This window comes from Sturnira hondurensis, unplaced genomic scaffold, assembly GCF_014824575.4.
Source record: "Sturnira hondurensis isolate 20B ecotype Veracruz unplaced genomic scaffold, ASM1482457v3 Scaffold0022215, whole genome shotgun sequence".
Taxonomy (NCBI): domain Eukaryota; kingdom Metazoa; phylum Chordata; class Mammalia; order Chiroptera; family Phyllostomidae; genus Sturnira; species Sturnira hondurensis.
In genome coordinates, this window is record NW_028094846.1 from 13,965,869 (window position 1) to 13,986,985 (window position 21,117).

At 37.8% G+C, this 21,117-nt stretch overlaps 1 protein-coding gene and 1 pseudogene across 3 annotated transcripts; one reads left to right on the forward strand and one right to left on the reverse strand.

Moving 5' to 3' along the window:
* The first annotated feature begins 2,323 nt into the window (after positions 1–2,323).
* Positions 2,324–2,441, forward strand: LOC118979293 (uncharacterized; annotated as a pseudogene).
* A 12,076-nt stretch (positions 2,442–14,517) lies between these two features.
* On the reverse strand, positions 14,518–20,836 carry PDC (phosducin). 3 transcript variants are annotated; one of them, XM_037035093.1, is made up of 5 exons: positions 20,748–20,836; positions 19,806–19,922; positions 19,349–19,433; positions 18,031–18,182; positions 14,518–15,464 (listed from the first exon to the last, which is right to left on the reverse strand). In XM_037035093.1, the coding sequence occupies exons 3-5, from the start codon at positions 19,407–19,409 to the stop codon at positions 14,940–14,942; spliced, it is 738 nt and encodes a 245-aa protein (XP_036890988.1). In that variant the 5' UTR covers positions 19,410–19,433; positions 19,806–19,922; positions 20,748–20,836; the 3' UTR covers positions 14,518–14,939. The 3 variants fall into 3 exon arrangements, with proteins under 3 accessions (XP_036890988.1, XP_036890987.1, XP_036890986.1); XM_037035092.1 differs by having other exon boundaries at positions 19,802–19,922; XM_037035091.1 differs by lacking the exon at positions 19,806–19,922 and having other exon boundaries at positions 20,748–20,835.
* Between the last annotated feature and the right edge of the window lie 281 nt (positions 20,837–21,117).

Consider the following 21,117-nt stretch of genomic DNA (forward strand, 5'->3'; position numbering starts at 1 on the left):
GTCAGAAATAAGTTAGAGGTCGGTAACAAAGGTTAACTTTTAAAAATTATGTACTTACAAGTTTAATAAATCTTCATAGATGAAAGAAGAAAACATACTTAGAATCTAATTATAAGTGCTACATTTGGAAAATTGGATGGTGAAGCAGAAACAGTGCTTTGAGGGACATGATTTTATGTGCTTAAGGAAAAAGGCTAAGTGTATAACTTATGAAAAGAACGGTAGAACAAGCAATGTAGAAACAAGGAGATGTAGGCAATGGAAAACATGAGTGAATTAGAAAACAATCACAAGGCCAAAGTTGTTTCCTTGATCACAATGACATCATTTGAATAAGAATTAAACAGGACTCAAGTCCTAACCTGTACATATAGTAAAGATAGAAAGAATAAGAGACTACCAGAAGCATCTTAACCTAGACAATGGTCTAGAAAAATGCAGTTTTTTAAAACTGACTCAAGAAGAGATTACCAGCTAGATAGACTTCCTCAATAGTTTGAATAGTAAAGCATAATTGAGAATTTTTTGACAAAGAGAATATTTAGCTCACATTTACAGATGTTTTACTCCTCTTTCAAGGACCATATTATTTCAACATTTTATACAAACTTAAAAAGAATGGGTAAGCTCATTTTATGAGACCAGTATAACTTACTATACTAGATTCAGATACATTCAATTCAGTAGGAGAAAAATACAGACTAACAGCATTTGCAAACATAGATATTAAAGTCAAAATACTATTAAAGTTATTCAACATCATGTATGAAAGGAAAATATATAATGATTAAGTTACATATTAAAAATCAGGAACATGAAAATACCTGTTGTCACCTCTTCTACTCATCATTGTCCTGTATAAAAGGAGCAAAAAACAGCCCTGGCTGGTGTAGTTCAGGAGATTGCCGGCCTACAAACGGGGGGGGTTGCTGGTTCAATTCCCAGTCAGGGCACATGCCTGGGTTGTGGGCCAGATGCCCAGCTGGGGGCTCCTGAGAGGTAACCACACATTGATGTTTCTATCTCTTTCTCCTTTCCTGTCTCTAAGAATAAAGAAATAAAATCTTTTTTTTAAAAAAAAGGAGCAACAAAAGAGAAACCAGGTATTTCTAAAGAGTATATGATTCAACACAGGAAAAGATGTTCACTCTCATGAGTAATTGGAACCACAATGAATACCATTTTATTCCCAGTGGGTTGAAAAGTTAAATACAGTATTATCAATGACAAAGATGTGCAACAAGAAGACATCTGCAGATGGAGTTTTAAACTGATACATTGGAAAGCAACGTGGACTTGTAAGGTGAAGCATTCACATTCTCTAATACCTAGCTGTTCTACATATGTGCCATAGGAACATTCTTGCATTTGTGCGCAGGAGTACACATGAGGATGTTCAGGTCAGCCCAGTTTGTAACCAACCAGGTATCCCCTGACAAGAGAATAAAAATAAATGGTAGGTTCTGTATTTAAGGTCTGATGTTGACTGGCTGTGTGTCCTGGGCAAATTACTTAACCCCTCTGTGCCTCTGTTTCTCATCTGTAAAGTGGAGATAATAGTATCTATCTCGTAGGGTTGAACATTAAATTACTTTGCATACATAAAGAACACAGAGCAGTGCCTGGTATGCAGTAAGCATTCAATAAACTTAGCAATTATTTTAAAAAAAACATGGGTTCTGTCATTTTATTTAGGAGGGAGAATTACACGAGAAAGTGATAAATCAAGTCTTAGAAGCCGACATGTGCGGTGATACAATTTTTATAAAGCTTCAAAACAAGCACATGTAGACTGATAAATATGTATTACTTAATGGCATTAATGTGTTTATTATGTTGGTTGTTTATTACCAGCAAACCATTCCCAAACTTAATTGGCTTGAGACAACAACCATTTCTTTTTCCCCTCACAATTCTAAATGGACAGGGATCAGGCGGGTAGTTCTGCTCTACATGATGCTGGCTAGAGCTACAGTTTTTCTGGGAGCTTGAGTGCACATGAAACATCCAAGAGAGCTTATTTACATGGCTCGCAGTTGATGCTGGCTGTGGTCTGGGAACTCAGCTCACACCTCACACCGCAGTTCTTCTCCATGTGGCTTGGGGTTCTTCCTGTCATGATGCCTGGGTCCAAGAAGTAGCATCCCAAATACGAGCATTCCAATGAAGAGAAACATAGGAACATCACCCTCTTTCAGGACCTGGCCTGGAAGTCTCAGAACATCATTTCCTCTATAGTCTGCATTGCATTGGTCCAAGTAGCCTACAGGACCAGTGTGGATTAAAGGGGAAGGGGAAAAAGAACATTTACCTCTCAATGGGCCTGCAGATACAAGAAGAAAAGGGCTTGAAGGGAACCAGGTTTGCTGAAGTAATTGTGGTGATAGAAACGTATTGGCCTCAGAAGCTGCTGAGGTGGTGCATTCTATTCTAGTGCAGCGTTAAAAAGAAGAAAAGGAGGGAATGGAGGAGGAAGAGGAGGAGGAAAGAAGAAGAAAAGGGCTTGATGGCAGCCATATTTAGAGATTAGTTAATGTACTCTCTGGCCACAATAATTTGCACTCCTGACATGTGGAAAATGCACTCACCGCCTCCCAAAACAGTAGAATTGCATGTCAATGTAGCTGATTCAGGTTGAAGGCCTATAATTTCATCATTTAAATCAGTTTCAGGTACATATCATCCATCTTTACTGCAGTTACTCTCAAGCTGAGGATACAAGAACTTAAAAAAATTCTTCCCCCTACTCATCTAGTATAGAATGACAAGATAGGCGATAGACACTCTTATTTGAAAACAGGGAAAGTGAGAGGCACATCACTGTGAATTGTCTATAGCAGTTCTGAATTCCAGTTGGGCACATGTCTCTAATTCATCATGATTCTAGAAGCAAAGAATGTATATTGATTGGTACCTAATTTTCCCTGAGAGTGGTTCTCAACTCTAGGCTCTTCCCTAGGGAATATTGACTCTATTCTGAGTCGTTCTTATTCATGAGAAATGGCTTATGTTTGAAACTGAGTAGTTTCTCAACCTGGTTCCTAAATTTTGGTTCACAGTCAGGCTCTCAATCCAGAGCCATACCAGCCAGGGCTGCTTCCTAATTTTGAAGGTTAAAGGCCCAGACATGCCTTTTTATTTTGAACTGTTTCTCCCTTTTAGACTAAATTTATGGTGTTTTTTTTTTAAAGATACTTTGTCTTTCCTATAAGTCAAATGATAATGTGCTCCATTAAACAAAAGCCACACCCACAGATCTGTTCAAGACAGGCCTCTCTGTACTTGGAGCTGAGAAGGTGATAAAGAGCAATCCTCGTAAGAATCTTAGGGAGCCACTGTCTAGCTAAGTAGACTACACCGCGGGTTCGGAAGATTCTCAGAAGTCTTTCTCTCTAGTTAAGAGGTCGTTCAGGCACTGGTTTAAATATTTCTGCAGTCTTAAAGAGTATGAGAGCTACAACCCTGGATCTTAACCTACCCTGATGCTATCTATGTTTTACTGATAATTCCCTGGAGATCATTTCCTCCTTGAGAATCTCTTGCTGGCCGGAAAAAAGTGTTCTGGGTTCTTTATATTTCCTATGAAGTGTGCTCCAAAATGGAACACTTTCTTACTTAGTTCATCTCCTGCTTCTCATAGCTTAGCCAGCTAGTAGAATTCAGCTGGCATCTTCAACATTCTGCCTGGTAATCTTGGTCAGCTCCATAAGTTTAGTAGATAATTACTTCCCCATTAGTGATTTCCATATGTTTATTAGTCCTATCGTTCACTGTTTCCTGAAGGCCCTAGAGCCTTCATCGTTTGCTCAGGTCCTAAGTTAAGGGTACGTGTTTTGGGTTGGGCTCCATAGACCCTATTTCGAGGTGCCAATTTAATTTTGGTTAGCACAGGGCTTAGGATTCTCACAGCATGGCACTGAATTCCTAAAGGAGGAGCCGCAGGAATCAGTGGAAGTTAACAACTTCCACTTCTGGGGCTCAGATGTCCCAGATGTCATTTCTCTGGATTCCATTGGTGAAAACAAACAGGGCCCAGCTGGTTTCCAGGGAAGGGGGGCGGGAGGGAAGCCCATTTCTCAATGGGGAAGTAGGAACACATTCATATAGGGAGGAAAAGATTGATGGCCTTCATCACTGGAGACTTACTACATGTATAGCCTTCAGGGCACGCCATATTTTTAAAAGGATAAAAATACAGGGGAAAGGAAAGACAATTAAGTTCCCTAGGGAAAGAATTACTACTATTCCTTTAAAAACATACTCTACCTATGACCCTTACCAAGTTTGTCTCTGTCCACCTCATTTCTGTTGTGATATTTCTGCAGATATATGCAATGTCCTTTCCTTTCACCTGTTCTTATAATGCTCAAAGTTCAATAGGTTCATAACTATATAACCAAAGTAGTTGGGAATAAACAAGTTCTATTAAAATGCTTACCGTGTTTGTTGTCCCTCATTTAAATGATTTGCCTAACTATAAAGTAGCCAAAGTACAATAAACACCTAGTAACTTGTTCTTCATTTTTGACCTTAATAAGTAGTCTATTGAGAATGGCAAGTATTGTCATGAATATTCATTAAAGGAAGTCAATGAGTTGTCATGCAATCCATAACCTATAGCCTATTAGAAGGTAAATTAATATTTTAATAAGGTTTGATTTACTGATCAAGGACAAGAGATAAAAGTGAAGTTAGAAATGAAATGTTTGTTTCTACTTTTGCCAATTCTGAAGTGTTTCCACAGACCCTATGTCACTGGAGTTTTACAATGTGAGTGTTGTAAGCAGGGCAAAGATTTGTTAATGGGTTCAAAGTAGCACCATCAACTGAAGCTAGACTTTATACTGCACTGAGAAACGCCTGGAATTCTGACCCTAAAAGAGCCCTGTACATGTTAAGTAAAAAAGATGATCTTTTAGGAGAAAGATCTTTCACTCTATTTGCTCAGTTTCTTAAGGAGACATTTGTTTACAGAATTGTGAAGGGGACCTTAATGATAGGGATGAAGGTACTTTAATCAGCTCTCACATTCTATTTTAGTCAAATCCAATTTAGTTGTAGATACACACCAGATGCTTGTCCTCATGATTAAACTTCTGAATGTCAGTAAGCTAAGATGCTAGCAAGGCTTTAAAAAATATTTCTATGCTTTCGAGTTGGCACTATTGAAAATATTTTTTAGATTTTAATAATAAATGGAATGATGGCCAATAATACCAGAGAATTGAGTAGTCATACCCTAGATTTTTCAATGAAGAAATAGCAAAACCTTGGGAAGTTGCCTTTAAAAATGAATTACTGTTTTTAGTAAAAAATGAATTATCATTTTTATTGAGATAAGATGAATAAATCAAGCTAGTGTGTGTTCAGGGATTGGGAATTGGGAGTGGACACTCAGAAATAAAATTGCCTAGGGTGCAACACCTGGTTTTATGAAAACTAAATTTTAGTAGCCTTGTTTTGTACACTATGACAGAAAATAAAACAATAAAAAAGCAACCCCAAAATAAACCTGAAAGGTAAAAAGACTGATACGAGTTATAGCTAAGAGCTTCAAGTAAAGATGAAACTCCATGTTTTTTAAATGCTGTTGCCCATATAAGGAAATGCCATAAGTGAGTGAACACTGAGGTCATTGCACACTTAGCCTCAGTCTCTGTGCTGGAGCTGCATGGGGCTACTGCATTGATTGTTGGAGATAGGAGATTTAATAAAGCTTTATCTGGTAACTTTGTGATGTTTTTTTCCTTTAACTATTCGATGTATGGACATATAATATATAAAGAAAGATCTTCTAATCTTAGAAAAGATGCTTGGATTTGGTTATTAACATATTCTTTGTGTTTGAGAGTGCGAGGTAGGGAGTATGATACAATGTGAGGATCATAGGCCCTGGGATTGGGAGACTCAAGGTTAAGTTCAGACTCTTTGTGTTATTTACTAGCTGTATAAACCTGGACAAGTCATCTAACCACAAACACTTCAACTACTTCATCCCGTGTATTAATTAATTCAACTGGGAAGAGGGTGGAATCCTTTCATAGGGTATCTGTACATCAAATCATTATATGGTACACTTTGATGTCTTACAATTGTATTTGTCAATTATACCTCAACAAAGCTGGGGGAAAATTTTCTCTGTCTTTGAACTGGACATGTTAAAAGTATTGTCCTGCATACCTCATTAGGCAATTGTGAGCATAAAATGAAATAGTGTATGTGAAATTGTATATGTATTATATATATATACACACATATATATATATAATGCATGTTATAATATGCTAGGAAAATGTTGCCTCTGTGATTTGAGTTTCCACAGCCACTGTTCCGCAGCACGGGTGGTGCTGCCTTCACATGAGTTCTTGAGAAATCGTGACTTGCGTAGTGTTTGGACTCCATATATGTTCCAGGAATTTAATTTTTAACTTGTTTGAGAGGTATTTTCTGTTCATAACAGGGTATACCAACGACTCATGACAAATATATTTATTCTTAAATAACTGGTCAAAGTTTTCTTATCAAAGGCGCTAGGTTTATCGAAACAAATGTAACTGCTACAAAAATAATAACTTTTGTCATAAAACCTGCCTATCTTTAAATTTATGTCAATACTATGGTAGCCTCTATAATCTTTTCAGATTTTAGACTTTCAATTAGAGATCATACTTTTGAACATTGACTAGAGAAAAATTGCTGTTAAATTCATGTTCTTTTGAAGGAATATATTTTTCTAGTGATGGGAGGTAGGATATTTCTGTCCACAGCCTCTTTGCTCCCACGAGTCATAGGTCATCAAGAAGAGTGCCTGTATCCCCAAATGTTTTGGAGTGTCTGTCAAGAGAAAAGATAAAAAATATGAACAAGAAAATGACAACAAAGTCACAACTATCAACAAATGAGTGTAAAAGCAAAGAAAACAATGAAAACAAAGACTAAGCAAGCAATAGAACAGGAACAGAATCAGAAGAATGGAGGGTTATCAATGGGGAGGGGAAAGGGAGGAATCGGGGAGAAAGGTACAGGGAAGGAGAAGCATCATTAATAGGCATAAGATAGATCAGGAGAGAGAAAAAATGGTAAAGGAGACAGAGGACTCAAAGAACTTATAGGTACAACCCATGTACAGGAACTAAGGGGGGCGGGGAATGCTGGAGGGTTGCAGGACAGGGCGGAAGGGGGACAAAGGGGGGGAAATTGGGAAAATGGTAATAGCATAGCCAATAAAAATACTTAAAAAATAAAGAACAATCTTTACAATTATTTGTAAAGATTAATTAATTTTTACAATTAATCTTTACTTTTATTTGTTTCACCGATGTTCCACGAGACCTTCAGTTGTAAGACCTGACAGCCTTGGAATCTTCTCACCCACTCACAACCTGAAAACTGCAAGTCATTACATCTTAGGAAATAATTATGGTGGTACCTTTGAGGGGTGATGCATGATTAAATTTTCATCAGCATGCAACTTGGGAGACAGAAGAGTATATTTTATAGGTAAAGGTAAGTGGTTCTTGCCAGGGTGGGGGGTGATTTGGCCTTCCAGAGGACACTCAGCAATGTTTGGTGTTTGAGAAAATTGTCAAGTAGTTTTACTTGTCACAACTGGAATAGGGGTGCTACTGGCATCTAGAGGGTACAGACAATGGATAGTGCTAAACATCCTACAATGCACAGGATGTACCCCAAAGTATCAATAGTGGCAAGGTTCAGAAACTTCGGTATAGGTGGTACCTGAAGCCATCCATGTGAATAACAGAATGCAAAGGGCCCCGGAGGCTAATCCAAGAAAACATCAATATGAGAAGAAAAGAGATCGAAAGATGAAACTGAGATCGAATGGTTTCAGAAGCACAGAAGAATCTGGATAGTTGTAGCATGGAAACCTAGTGAGGAAAGGATTTCAACTTGAGAGTGGTCATCAGCACTCAATGGAGCCAAGAATCAAGTAGGATGGAGACAGTAGGTTCTAGTGGTTTGGTGACATGGTAGTTGTGTTGAATATCCTCCACTTTCCTCAGAAGATCCGCTCTCTGTCCTCCATCCTGCTTTGTCCCAAGAAGGTTGATTCAACACTTTTCGCCAACAGCATCTTCTCTGGCATCCAAGTGGTTTTGGCTTCCATTTCTTTGTATCTTTCAGTGTGCTTTTTGTGACTGATTCCTAGTTTCATAGCATTGCGGTCAGAGAAGATGCTTGATATGATTTCAATCTTCTTGACTCATTTTGTGTCCTAGCATGTGGTCTAGCTTAGAAAACATTCCATGTGCACTTGAAAAGTATGCATATTCTGCTGCATTGGGGTGAAATGCTCTGAAGATATCAATCAAATCTATTTGATCTAGTGTATCGTTTAAGGTTGCTGTCTCCTTTTTGATATTCTGTCTGGAAGATCTATCCATTGAAGTCAATAGGGTAATAAAATCTCTGACTGTGACTGTATTTCTGTCAATCTCTCCCTTTGTGTCCATCAAGATTTGTTTTATGTATTTAGGTGTTTCTATTTTGGGTGCATAGATGTTTACTAGGGTTATGTCCTCTTGTTCAATTGTTCCCTTTATAATTATTTAGTGTCCTTCTTGGTCTTGTACTATAGCCTTGATTTTGAAGTCTGTTTTGTTGCACATAAGTACTGCTGCACCAGCTTTGTTTTTCCTTCCCATTTGCATGACTTATCTTTTTCCATCCCCTTACTTTTAGTTTGTGTGTATCTTTCTGAGATGGGTCTTTTAGAGGCAGCATGTATATGGGTCTTGTATTCTTACCCATTCAGCTACCCTATGTCTTTTACTTGGAGCATTTAAGCTGTTTACTTTAAGGTGTTTATTGATAGGTTTTTAGTACCATTTTATTTCTAGACTATGTTCCTCTGTTTTTTCTTCTTCTTCTTTTTCTTCGTCTTTCTAAAGCAATCCCTTTAACATTTGTTGCAGTACTGGTTTGCTGTTAACAAACTAATTTAGCTTTTTCTTGTCTGGAAAGCTCCTTGTTTCTCCTTCAATTTTAAATGATAGCCTTGCTGGGTAAAGTAGCCTTGGTTATAGATCTTTGCTTTTCATCACCATGAATATTTCATGCCACTCCCTTCTGGCCTGCAATGTTTCTCTGGAGAAACCAGATGACAGCTTAATTGTAGGTAACTATCTGGTTTTCTCTTGCGGCTTTTAGGATTCTCTCCTTGTCTTCAAGCCTGTCATTTTAATCACGATGTGTCTTGGTGTAGGCCTCTTTGGGTCCAACTTGTTTGTGACTCTCTGAGCTTCCTGGACTTGTGTGTCTTTTTCCTTCACCAGATCATTGAAGTTTTTTATTGTTATTTCTTTAAATAGGTTCTCAATCCCTTGCTCACTCTCTTCTCCTTCTGGTATTCTCATGATGCGGTCCAGTTGGTTTTGGACAAATGAAGGCATTGAAGAGAAAGAAGAAAACAGGAGGAGAGAGAGCTCCCATTATTTATATTCCTATCTCTCTCCCTGCTGGGCTACAGGGTTCTCTCCAAAACACTGGAGCTCCTATCGGTCAGCTCTTTTCCCATAGCTACACATTTCACCTATCTTGCCCCTCAAGGTCCTTGGGGTAGTAGTCCTTTTCACCTGCTGCTAGCCTTGTGGTCCTCCCCACACCTTATTGGTTTCCTGCCTACACCCATATAAATAGCCTCTTTATTAAACTCCCTCTAATCACACCTTCTCTGTACTCTGTTTCTTTCCAGGAACCTGCCCAACAGGGGCTGTGGTTGGTTGGTATCAGAATCACTTTTTTTGGAATGGTTGAGGATGATGGGTAAAGAAGCAAATGGAAAAAAGAAAAAAAAAGATTACAGATGTGGATTTTTAGAAAATACTGTGTCATAAAGGAAAGGGAAATGCTAGAGAACATCATAACCAGTAAGAATTCTGAAGAACTAGCCCTGGCTGGTGTAGCTCAGTGGATTGAGTGCGGGCCTGAGAACCAGAGGATCATGGTTTGATTCCCAGTCAGGGCACATACCTGGGTTGCAGGCCAGTTCCCAGCAGGAGACACATGAGAGGCAACCATACATTGATATTTCTCTCCCTCTCCCTTTTCCTTCCCTTCTAAAGATAAATAAATAAAATCTTTAAAAAAAAGAATTCTGAAGAACCAGAGACTTGCTTTTAGGTTGTGAATAAGAAGCTGATGCAGAACAAGAGGATACAATGATATGATATAAGCAAAAAACTTGTGAAATTTGAATGTGATATAATCCATTTAAAAGCACAGATGGCAGAATCTGCCTTGTACAAAGAGACATCTTGTACAAGAACAATGAAATAGAGCCCTGGCTGGTGTAACTCAGTGGATTGAGCATGGGCCTGTGAAGCAAAGGGTCATCCGTTCAGTTCCCAGTCAGGGCACATGCCTGGGTTGCAGGCCAGGTCCCCAGTGAGGGACCCATGAGAGGCAACCACACATTGATGTTTCTCTCCCACTCTTTCTCCTTCCTGTCTCCTCTCTCTAAAATAAATAAATAAATAAAATATTTTAAAAAAAGAACAATGAAATAGAGAATTGATGGGTTAATACATGTGGGGTAAATAAGGAACCTCACACTGTGTGGACTCAGTTCTCCCTCTGAAATTGAAGGCAAGGCCTTGCGTTCAGAGGGGAAGGCTATGGGAGAGAAGGGGAATAATAAAGGCATGAAACAATGGCTTAAGGAAATAAAAGAGGGAATTGTAGGAAAGTAGGAAAGAAGGAAATTTAAAAGAGAAGTGCTTTGGAAGAAGAAGGCGACAAAAATACCGACTATACTAGCAGGACAGTGAGTGACATCCACCAAGTGTCTAGGCTGCGTAGGAAAGACAGAAACTGTGCACGTGGAGAAACTGTTAAAGAGGGAAGGTAGAGAAATTGCAGGACTTAAAGAATGTGTAGTGGAGTAAAGGATGGAGAAAGTTGGAGGGTAGGTGGCTGTCGTCAAATAATGGTACATTGGAATTGAAGATTTAAAACAGGAACTTGGTGTTGAGAGTAAGAGCTGAATGTATAATCACAGACTACGTTTACTGATCAGAGGGGCATGAGAGGATGACAATTTCTTTCCTGAAATCCATTACCAACTGGGTTCTAGAACATAGACCCTCAAACAGTAATTAATAAACAAAAAGAAGTCCCCATTTCTTTTAATTTCAAGAATATCTGTGTTCCCTTCCTCGATTATAAATCCCTTGAGAAGAATTGACTATATCTTACCTACTTTTATTACTCCGCCTCTATATGTAACATAATTCCCATGTATACTAAATGCTCAAACTTTTGTCCAATATTTGAAAAACAGAACAGAGAAAAATAAACAAAATTTTCATCATCAGATAATAGTTTGCTAGATATATTTGAACAGCTAATTATATGATCACAATTGTATTCTGTAAGAAATTCAGTATTAGACTTAAAATTCTACAAATTTCTTATTTGTGTGCTAATGTTTATTTTGCACTGGTGTTTTCAGAACTGGTTTAATTTATATTTATTGTGGTCAGTTTGAAATGGCAGTTTTTGGGTATCTTTTAGTTTAAAGATTTGGAGTTTTAATTAAGTCCTTAAGTAAAGGAATGTGAGGTTGTGTTTTAGACAGATGAGTTGCAACCCAACCCTTAAGTAATCTTTATTTACATAACTGTATCTTTAAGATCTTATATCTATGTACACTATGCATCCTTTTGCTTCATATATATATATATATATATATTAGTAATAATAAGAATAACATCTGTGTAAGACTAATTTTGTGATAGGCACTATTATTACAAGTCATTTACCTGGTCTTTTTTCCCCACATAACAACCCAATGAAGATGAGCAATTATTATTATTACTTTACAGATGAAGAAATAGGTACAGAGAGGTTAACGAACGGGCCTAAGATCACAAAATTAGTGAGTGGATTCAAACCTAGGAAGTCTTTCACTGTGCTCAAGATATTAGTTAGGACTGCTAATATAGAGATGCAAATTAGGTGCATTTGACACCTATTGCCTGTCTGAGGGTCTGTTTTCTTTACTTTGCACTCCCTAAGGTCAAAGACACTGCAGAGCACATTGCAAACTTGTCAATAAATGTTTTGTGAACACATGAAGAAAGGCGCTTCATACTTTCCACGATGATTCCTACCGATTTTTCTACTATTTTCATATTATTTTACAACTAACACTTGGCTTTTTTTTCAAGTCGATTCCAGTATTATTTGTTATGAGACATACTATGACCCTTTAAACTTTTGCATCTAAGACCTCATTCCTCTGCTGAGACAAAAAACGAGCTTTTCCTCTCCTCTCGCCTAATACCAGATGGAGTGTTTGCATGAGGACAGTTTGTAACCCAGGATTTCTGAAGCAGTGGATTTCAAATATTCTCGTCACATCCTGCCTTTGTCCGACTCTTGCTGATGAGTGTTGCTGTCAAAGCAGCGCTCTGGCATCCATTAGTCACCAAGCCCTTATTTTGAGCACGGTTGCTATCATCACTCCTTACAAAGGTGCCACCTAGTTACTTTTGTTTTGACAGTTACGGGTTAAATACATTTCTGAGTTTAGTCCTGCTGAAGCTTGCCAGCTTCTCTACTTTAAATTAATGCGTGGTGGGTTATTGCTTACGAGAGTCAAGCTTTCGTTGAACAAGAATCTTTCAAAGCACTCATTTTTATTCTTGTCTATAGGCAGAAGCCTTCTTTCTCTGTTAGCTACCTGTGCCTTTCTACCCATGACCTACAAAGCGGTACTACATTGTAGTTAATAATGATTAATGATTGAAAAGACCTTATGTTTTAGTCTTAAAATATGTTCTCTTTTGAGATTCCCATTTGACTGTCCTTCTCCACTGCCTTTCCATCATGTTTTTAAGTATTTACTGCCAGTCCATGGAATTAATGTCAATCTAAAGAATTGCTCTACTAAGGAGTTTTTAAATTACAAACATCTCATACAAGGCTCCTGTTTTTTCTTAAAGTCTAGTCATTCCTTAACAGAGGACTCTGTAAGGGTTTAATAAATTTGTTAGCAATTACTGGATTGGAGAAATCATGGGTGGTTTCTTTTTTGGTTTGTTTTCAAGCTCCTTAATTTATACATAATTATCCTTCATGCCTCCCTCCTAGAATTTTTCCACCTGGTGCCTGGTATTCATCAACTTATGAATAGGCCATAGAGGATTTAAAATGCCTTTCTCAATTATAAAGAGGAATAGAAGATTGACTTTTATACTCATGCACAGAAGCAGTGCCTACTGCAGCAACTGTGTGTTAGGGACCGGTCAATAAGAAGGCCTGACTGAAGTGGAATGGAAGCATTGGAAATGGGGAATAAAGATAGTGCTTGTGATACTTCTTTCAAGTGACATGATTGCAAAGTAAAGCAGAAAAGTGAGGGATAGCTGGAAATTGAAAATTACCGGCAGGCATCTTTTAAATAGTGGGTGATTCAAAACTCATTGACAAGCCAATACGAATAATACAAGAACAACAACAAAAACAGGTGATGCAGAGAAAGAGGAAATAATTTCATTGCAGGAGGAAAATTACCGTGTGGCTGATAAGATCCAAAGCCTACTTTACTCATTTGGCCTTAGCCTCTGCCTAAACACTTCCATGGTAACATCAGTGGAGGTTTACATGTCGGTGCAGGTTTCCCTTGGGTGATGGAGAGATGATGACCTAGCACTCACCTGAGAGCATCTCTTTTCTCAACGAAGTGTGAGCAAAGTAAAGTGTTTAGACTGGGGGAGAAGGATAGAAAAGGGTTAAGGAAAGAGTGAGAAGCTACACGATAGTAATTTAGAAGAGCGGAGACAGAAATTTGTGAGCAATATCTGGTTTCAGCATTGGTCCACTAGGGAGAATGTACAGAGCTCACCTCTTCCAGGGAGCCCATTTTTGGCTACTTATCAAACAGCATGAATTCTTCATTCACAGGCAACATAATGGCGGTAGCTCTCCCTCACCCTCATTTTCCACTCTGATTCAGACACCTAGAGGTTTCTTTTCTCTTGCTCTTCAGCCCATTCATGTACTTCAAAACACTTTTCCAGCCTTCTTTGGTGTTTTCGTGTGTTTGTGTCAGAGCAGAGGTTTTGAAGTATTTTCAAAGGAATTCAAACTTTGATGAATTTCAATTTCATCATTTACAAAGTGAGAGTAATATTCTCTTTTTGCAGGACTGTATTTAAGAATTAGAGGTGATATGAGTAAATTACTAGCCCGTATTTGGCAATCAATAAATAAATGACAGTTTTAATTATAACTACGACTAAATTTTATTCTTTCGTCCAACAAATAAGAAGTCCTTGCTTCTAGCTGCCTTCTTTCACAGATAAGTTTAACTTCTGAAATTTTCTTTTTAACAAATACTTTCTTTTTTACAACCTTAATGCAGTACAATGTTTCTAAGTTTCTTGGGCTTTAGTTTGATTAGAATACAAGATATCTTTCTGAGTGATGCTTTTTGTATTTTAGGTTATATAATATTTTTAGGGCCTTGATGTCATGATGCTCGAGAAAGAATAGATTTTCAATAGAATATTTATTTCCTCATGAGACTTTATTCTTATTATGTAGGCCAAATGATAATGAATGATGTACTTCGAAAAGTCCAAATAATAACACTGCAGAGAAAAACAAGGAGCAAAAATGCTAACACGTAACACGAAAGGGATGTCTTAAAACTGTCACCATATAGTCCACATTCTCTTTGTTTACTAACATGTTTCCGAAGACGACAGGGTTTTGTAATAAAGCCTTACATACATCTGAGTAACGAATACTGAAAAATGTTAATCATATAACTTCAGCATCAACCTGGTTTTGTTTCCACACGAGAATAGCCATGTCCACCTTTGATATTCTCTAAAGGAATATGGATACTACCGAATCAATCAATGTTCAGTGTGTAAGGGAGAAATCTGAGAGACTGACATAGCAAATCTCTACTCAATATCTTCTTCCATGTTGGTCTGCTCTAGGGCATGCATCTCTCTTTCTGGTAGTAGCCCATATTCATTTAGGAAGGACTCCACATCCCCAGCAAAAAAGTCTTCGGCAAACTGCTCAGCAACACTAATGAAATTGCTTATGAGTTCCCCACCTTTGTAGACAAGCAGGGTGGGGAGTACATCTGCGGAGAAGCGGTCACCAGCTCCGGTATCGGAAGCTTTCATTTTACAAAACTTGACCATAGGGTACTCGGCTGCAAGGCATGTGAGGCTACCGTTTAGAGCGTCGCAGCCCTTAATGCCGTCTTCGTAAATGTGAACCACGATCGTGGTGCTTTTCTGCTCCTTTTCAATGGTTTCCAGGAATTGCTCCCCAGTTTGCAGCTCATACACAAACCCGTATCTAGGCCCAAAACTCAGTTTCTGGTGCATGTCCTGCATACACTGTCTACGGTATTTTCGGAGGCAGCTTTCGTCTTCTTTGCCCTGGTGGATGAGCTCATACTCTTGAATGCTCATCTGGAAATAAATGAGAGAATGACAGAGATCGTTCAGCCAGAGACTTCATTTTTAGACACACCAACCCCTTCCTGGACTCCACGAGTTTCCACGTGCTGCCCTCCCTCAATGCAGTCTTCCCTTTACCTCGTTCAAGCTTTCGTTCCAGTGTCCCCTTCTTCGATTACTCTACCTAAAAGAGTTCCAGCCCCAAGCTTTCTATTCCTTATATGATTTTAGTGTTTCTTTGTACCCATAAACACCACCCGCTATTGTATGACAAATTTATTTGATTGTATAATACTAATCTTCTAACTGATATGTTCCATGGGAGCAGGGATTTTATTTGCCTCAGTCGCTACTCTTCAATGTCTGCTCTAGTGTCTGACACATAACAGGGTTCGGTAGTTATTTCGTGATACAAACGCATGCATACGGACTGCTGAATACAGTTGAGCCAGGAGACGATCACTATCTCAGTCAGAAATGTGTCACTTAACTACCGATCGCTGTGGGTGGAAAAACACAGGCCCAGCGAGGCCTGCTTCACAAGCGACTTTCATAAACACCCACACAGACACATGCACACTCGATTTAAATGTATCCTCGACAAATGCCTTTGGACATTAGCATCTCCTCCACAGAAATTGTTAAAGAGATTTTATCTCATCCCCTACTGATTGTAGAAAATGTAGAATAAGATTGAGCCAAGATAGCTTTAACTACTGTTTAGGGTTCATCGGATTAGCCAGGAGGTTTGTGCTGTACCAACAGTGTCGCCATCACCTGAGAAGTTCTGGGAAATGCAAATTTAGGGGCACTAGGCCAGACCTATCAAATCACAACCTGTCAGGGTGAGGCTGAGTGAGCTGCTGCATTTAACCAAGCCCTGCAGGCAGTTCCTATCCACTGTCTTAGGCAACAGTGAGAAATAGCCTAACTTCTTCCAAGACAGCTACCTATCACTGCAGCTAGAATACAAATTATTTGCAGAACCCTTCTTAATATTATTACCAACTTGTTCAATAGAATGTTAAAACCCACCCCCTAACACACTCCAAAGAAGAGAGAGAGAAGAAAGGGTATAAGAGAGCGATGATGGGACATGGTGTGATTAAGAGATGAACAGCAGCCGAGAGCCAAGATAGGAGGTTGGTTTCCAAGGGACACCAATCAGCCTCGTCATCAAGTAGCTTCTGAAACAGCAACTGCTGACAGTATTTAAAGTACGTGAGTGAGAAGGCACGGAACTGGTACTTACGAAAAATGTATATCTTAGGCGGTTGATGTAGATGATTTTACTCAGTCCTCCCAACACATCTATGCGGTAGGTATTGTTACAGAACTTTACAAAAGATACTGAGATTCAGGTTAGTAAAAGCACCTGATGCTCTTGTACATCCTTCTGTTCCTCTTACATTTGTGTTTCTAATGTCCTCATCCTTTTTCTTATCATATTTTTTCTGCTTTAAGATGATTGTCCCAGTTTAATTTGTTTTAACCTTAAAAATTGGTAAGTGTTTTGTATAATTTTTAAGTTGCTACTATAGTTCTGCTAATCGAATAGGCTAAACCACAGACATAGTTACTCATACATTTGAGCTTTTTTATAAGAACTTGTTCTATTCACATATTCGGGCATATGGATAGATATCCGGGCACTTAGATATATGTCTAAAGCTTAATGTTAGTCCATCTCTAATAATGATATGGTCTCATGTTTGCGTAGCATTTTACATGTTTCAAACACTTTTACATTTATTTTCTCCTTACATGGCTTTAACGCAAGTGGAGGAGGTGCTGTTACAATTCCTAAGATGGAAAAAATGTAATTGTCTCATCTGCACCATAGGATGACTCAGTGAAGGAACCCTATCGGAAAATAAAATCTGTGACTTCAAAACGTTTGCAATGACCAGAGCCTAGAAGCAAGCCTATTTCTGAAGCACCGTCTGTCTGTTGAGAATCAATAGACAACAACTCACTCACATGGACTGGTTTGGAGGTAATCCACTAAAGTGATTCTTTCCCCACGGTGAAAACTACTTTGTGGCTTCTTTTATGAATATATTTATTGTCATATAAATTAATCGTCAGGCTGATTAGAGAGATCCCAAAATGACCTAAAAGCTAAAGGAAGAAAGTAATTTCACCGCTCCAATACTCTGGGATAATCTCTATTCATATCACAGAGATCATCTTCTAATATATCTCTTTATGCACATGGACGTACATATTATATAACTGGTAAATAAGTGAGATTTAAAAGATGGTGCTGTAAAAAATGTGATTTAAGCTTTGGCAGGTGTGGCTCAGTGGATTGAGCGCGGGCTGCGAACCAAAGGGTCGAGGTTTGATTCCCAGTCAGGGCACATGCCTGGATTGTGGGCCAGGTCCCCAGTAGGGGGCGTGTGAGAGGCAACCACACACTGATGTTTCTCTCCCTCTCTCTGTCCATCCCTTCCCTTCTGTCTAAAAATAACTAAACAAACAAACAAAAAAACCCTCCTAAAATGTGATTTGGAAAGAAATGTGATTCATGTTTACACTTTGTAAATTACTTATTATTAATTTTTCTTTAGCTTACCTTTCTGCCGAATCTTTCTTTTGAGTCTTTGTCATCCCTACTCTGAGGAGAAGACATTTGTCTGAGAATTTCCTTCTTGCTTGGTGGGACTGAGTCACCGTCCTCACTCTCTAATTTAAACTTCCTCCAATCATGTATTACTCCTTTTGGTCCTGGAGTAAAATTAAAAACAAATTGTTTCTCTTCATTTTCACAAGGACTTTATACAACTGAAATTTATATAAGTATTACCATGGGAATAGACCTGTGTTCTGTTTCAGAAATAAGCATCTTGTTTGGGCTAGAAAGTTCTGACCGCCATAAGTCAGAAAACAAAAATGTTTTCCCACATTAATCTTGGTAAATGGGTTTTGGCTAAGAATCTTTCTGAAACACCTGCAATGACGAAAATATGAATTATGGACTTTGAATTATGCTCAAAATTGGGGGGTAACGATATTTAAAATTGGAGTGTAGAGAGGAAACTAGAATTTGAGAAAAATATCGCTTGTTACATAAGACAGAAGCTTCAGCAATAAACTAAAACTGGCATAGCACCAGTAACAAAGGAAACTAGGATTGTCGGATAAACAAATGACAAGGTTATCAAGATCCAGAAAACCACCATAACCATAGCACATAAAAGAAAAGCAGTGAGAGAGGCCTAACCTCAGCTAACAAAACTAAAATGACCTTCAAAAAATCATCACATAACCATCCAATTCTTTTTAGCATTCTGAGAACCTTTTACAAATATAGAAAGGATAGGATTTGCAGATTCAAATCAAGGATGATCTGCATGGAATTCTGATGTTCAGTTGCCCTGATAAATAGTAACAGTGTTTGGAAGAAGGTCTAAATTCTTGAAAACATGCAACTTTACATATTCTTCAGTAAAACTTAGCGGTATCCATACCTTTAATAGTGTATTGTATATGTGGATGTACTTTTCTTTCTGTACATATGTTCTAATAATTGTTATTTATATAATTTTAATACCATTGCTTACAATTGCAAAGAAAGTTTATACTGTGGGAAATTAGGACAGGGGATAGTGGCTTGATTTTAGTGCCTAGGGAGAAGTCTTGTGAGACCAGGGAGGCAAGGAATTCTCCATAAGTAGTGTTTGTAATTAAATTTCTCATTACTTAACATCTAAATAAAGTGGTTTTAAAAGTATTTGATCTCAAATTAATTTACCTACTCAATTATTTTTAGATTTCATCAGACCCCTCAAAGCTAAAAAAATTTCATACTGAATAGTATCAATAAGAAGAGTTGAGACCTCCGGATTTAATTTTAATTTAATAATTCGTTTTCTTCCTATAGCTTTGCGTACCTGTATGTGTGGCCTGTCCATCAAAGTCTTCTTCCAAACTTTGGCTTTTGGCTTCTTCCATTTTAGAGATTAGATGTGATACACTCTATAGGAAGAACAAAAACTTAATGACAAATGAGAAATAAGTAAATAGATAAATAAATGTTCTTCTACTGTCCGGTTCCATGGATGTTAAGGATTATTACTAAGTGATATAGTGTTTAGTATGTTTCTATTTGCTGGCAAAAGAACATTACTCTTTGTGTTATTAAAGATATTTGGGCCTAAGGATTTTGCATAATTCATAGTTTATCTTCTTTTACTTAAAATATCTTTGGTTTAGGTCTATGTACTTAGTAAACATTATTTATTACTGATTTTTTTTCAATTACTGTTTGCACCGAATTTCATAAAATGATATTTCAATTGTTTTATATAATGAAATGCTTTAATTAATAATAATTATGCACTTACTTCCTATGAACAGTTACTATGTGCCGGGCATTGTTCCAATTATTTTGTGTCAAAATCCTTTCATTGTCACACATCCACGTGTGATGGAACAATTGTCAGTGCTGCCCTACGAATGAGGAAGCTGAAGGACAGAACTGAAGTTACTTGCTCAGGATCTTATAGTAAATGGTGGAGCAAGGGTTCGAATCTGGGTTTGACTTTCAGGGCTAAATCTTAAACCATTGCACTAGCACAGAAGGTAACAGACTATAACAGAGCCATTTTTCTCAATACGGTTTGACAGATTCAGCTTCTGAATTGCATTAAAGAACGATGATCAAAGGAACATCGAGTGGTATGCAAAACCTATCAGCCTGTATTCTTTTCTCTTAAAAACATCATTTCTGTTGCATTAAATTTTGAAGTAGCCTTCTGGAACAAATATTATCATTCCCACTTTAAAGGTTAAGAGGAACAGACAATGCAACATATAGTATTAAGAACAAGAGCCCAAGGTCACACAACTGGGTGTTTGGTGCGGGGGTCTGAGGGTGTTGCAGTGCTCAGGGTTATGCTCCCTTTTACAGTTTGGTAGTCAGATCTCCAAGTACGAAGGGCAAGGAATCATTACTTCTTTCCTTCAGTTCTCCTGTCGCCCAAAGGGAGGACTGAAGAGTTTTAAATTTCACAATTAATTCTCTATTCATAGTTTTATTTGACAGTACATTTCTAGAATTATTACACTCAAAATTGTATGTGTATTCTGAATTTACAAGAGTGAAGCTATCTCGGGCAAATCACTTTAAGGAAGAAAGATGCACAGTATTGGCTTTTATAGTAAATTATCACTTAATGTTACTTTGCACTATATCGAAAGAACACACATTAATATACAAACAGTGAGATCATACTTCTTTCCATGAAGGTAAAATTTAAAAAATTATATTATCCAGAATAACTGACTCACAGTTTGGTTCTCTGTGCCTGGTGTCCTTGATTATGTTCGGTGGGTAAGAATTCCTGTACTCAGAACTCGTCTTGAACTTGGACAAGGTTTAAGCTCAGATTTAAGATCTCTGGATATTGATGACCTTTGCAGAAATAGCTTTGAGCAAGTAATAGGATTGACATAATAGAATTAACAAATCCTATTCATTACAGTAAGGCAAAAACAGACAACTAAACTTAAAAAAAAAAAAAGAAAACCTTCAAGTCCTCCAGTCTATGCAATCTTCATCAACTATTGTATGTTATTTGAGAAACAATCATTTATCTTTTTCAGTATGGACTGATACCTCTTCTTGCCATTCTCTGAGGGAAAAGTTAGTTCTATGTGT

Excerpts from the sequence above, each read along its gene's own strand:
- PDC (XM_037035093.1), bottom strand. The coding sequence starts at position 19,409 with ATGGAAGAAGCCAAAAGCCAAAGTTTGGAAGAAGACTTTGATGGACAG. Across the intron at positions 18,183-19,348 it reads TGGACAGGCCACACATACAG|GACCAAAAGGAGTAATACAT; the intron begins GTACGCAAAGCT and ends ATTTTACTCCAG. Across the intron at positions 15,465-18,030 it reads AAGAAAGATTCGGCAGAAAG|ATGAGCATTCAAGAGTATGA; the intron begins GTAAGCTAAAGA and ends ATTTATTTCCAG.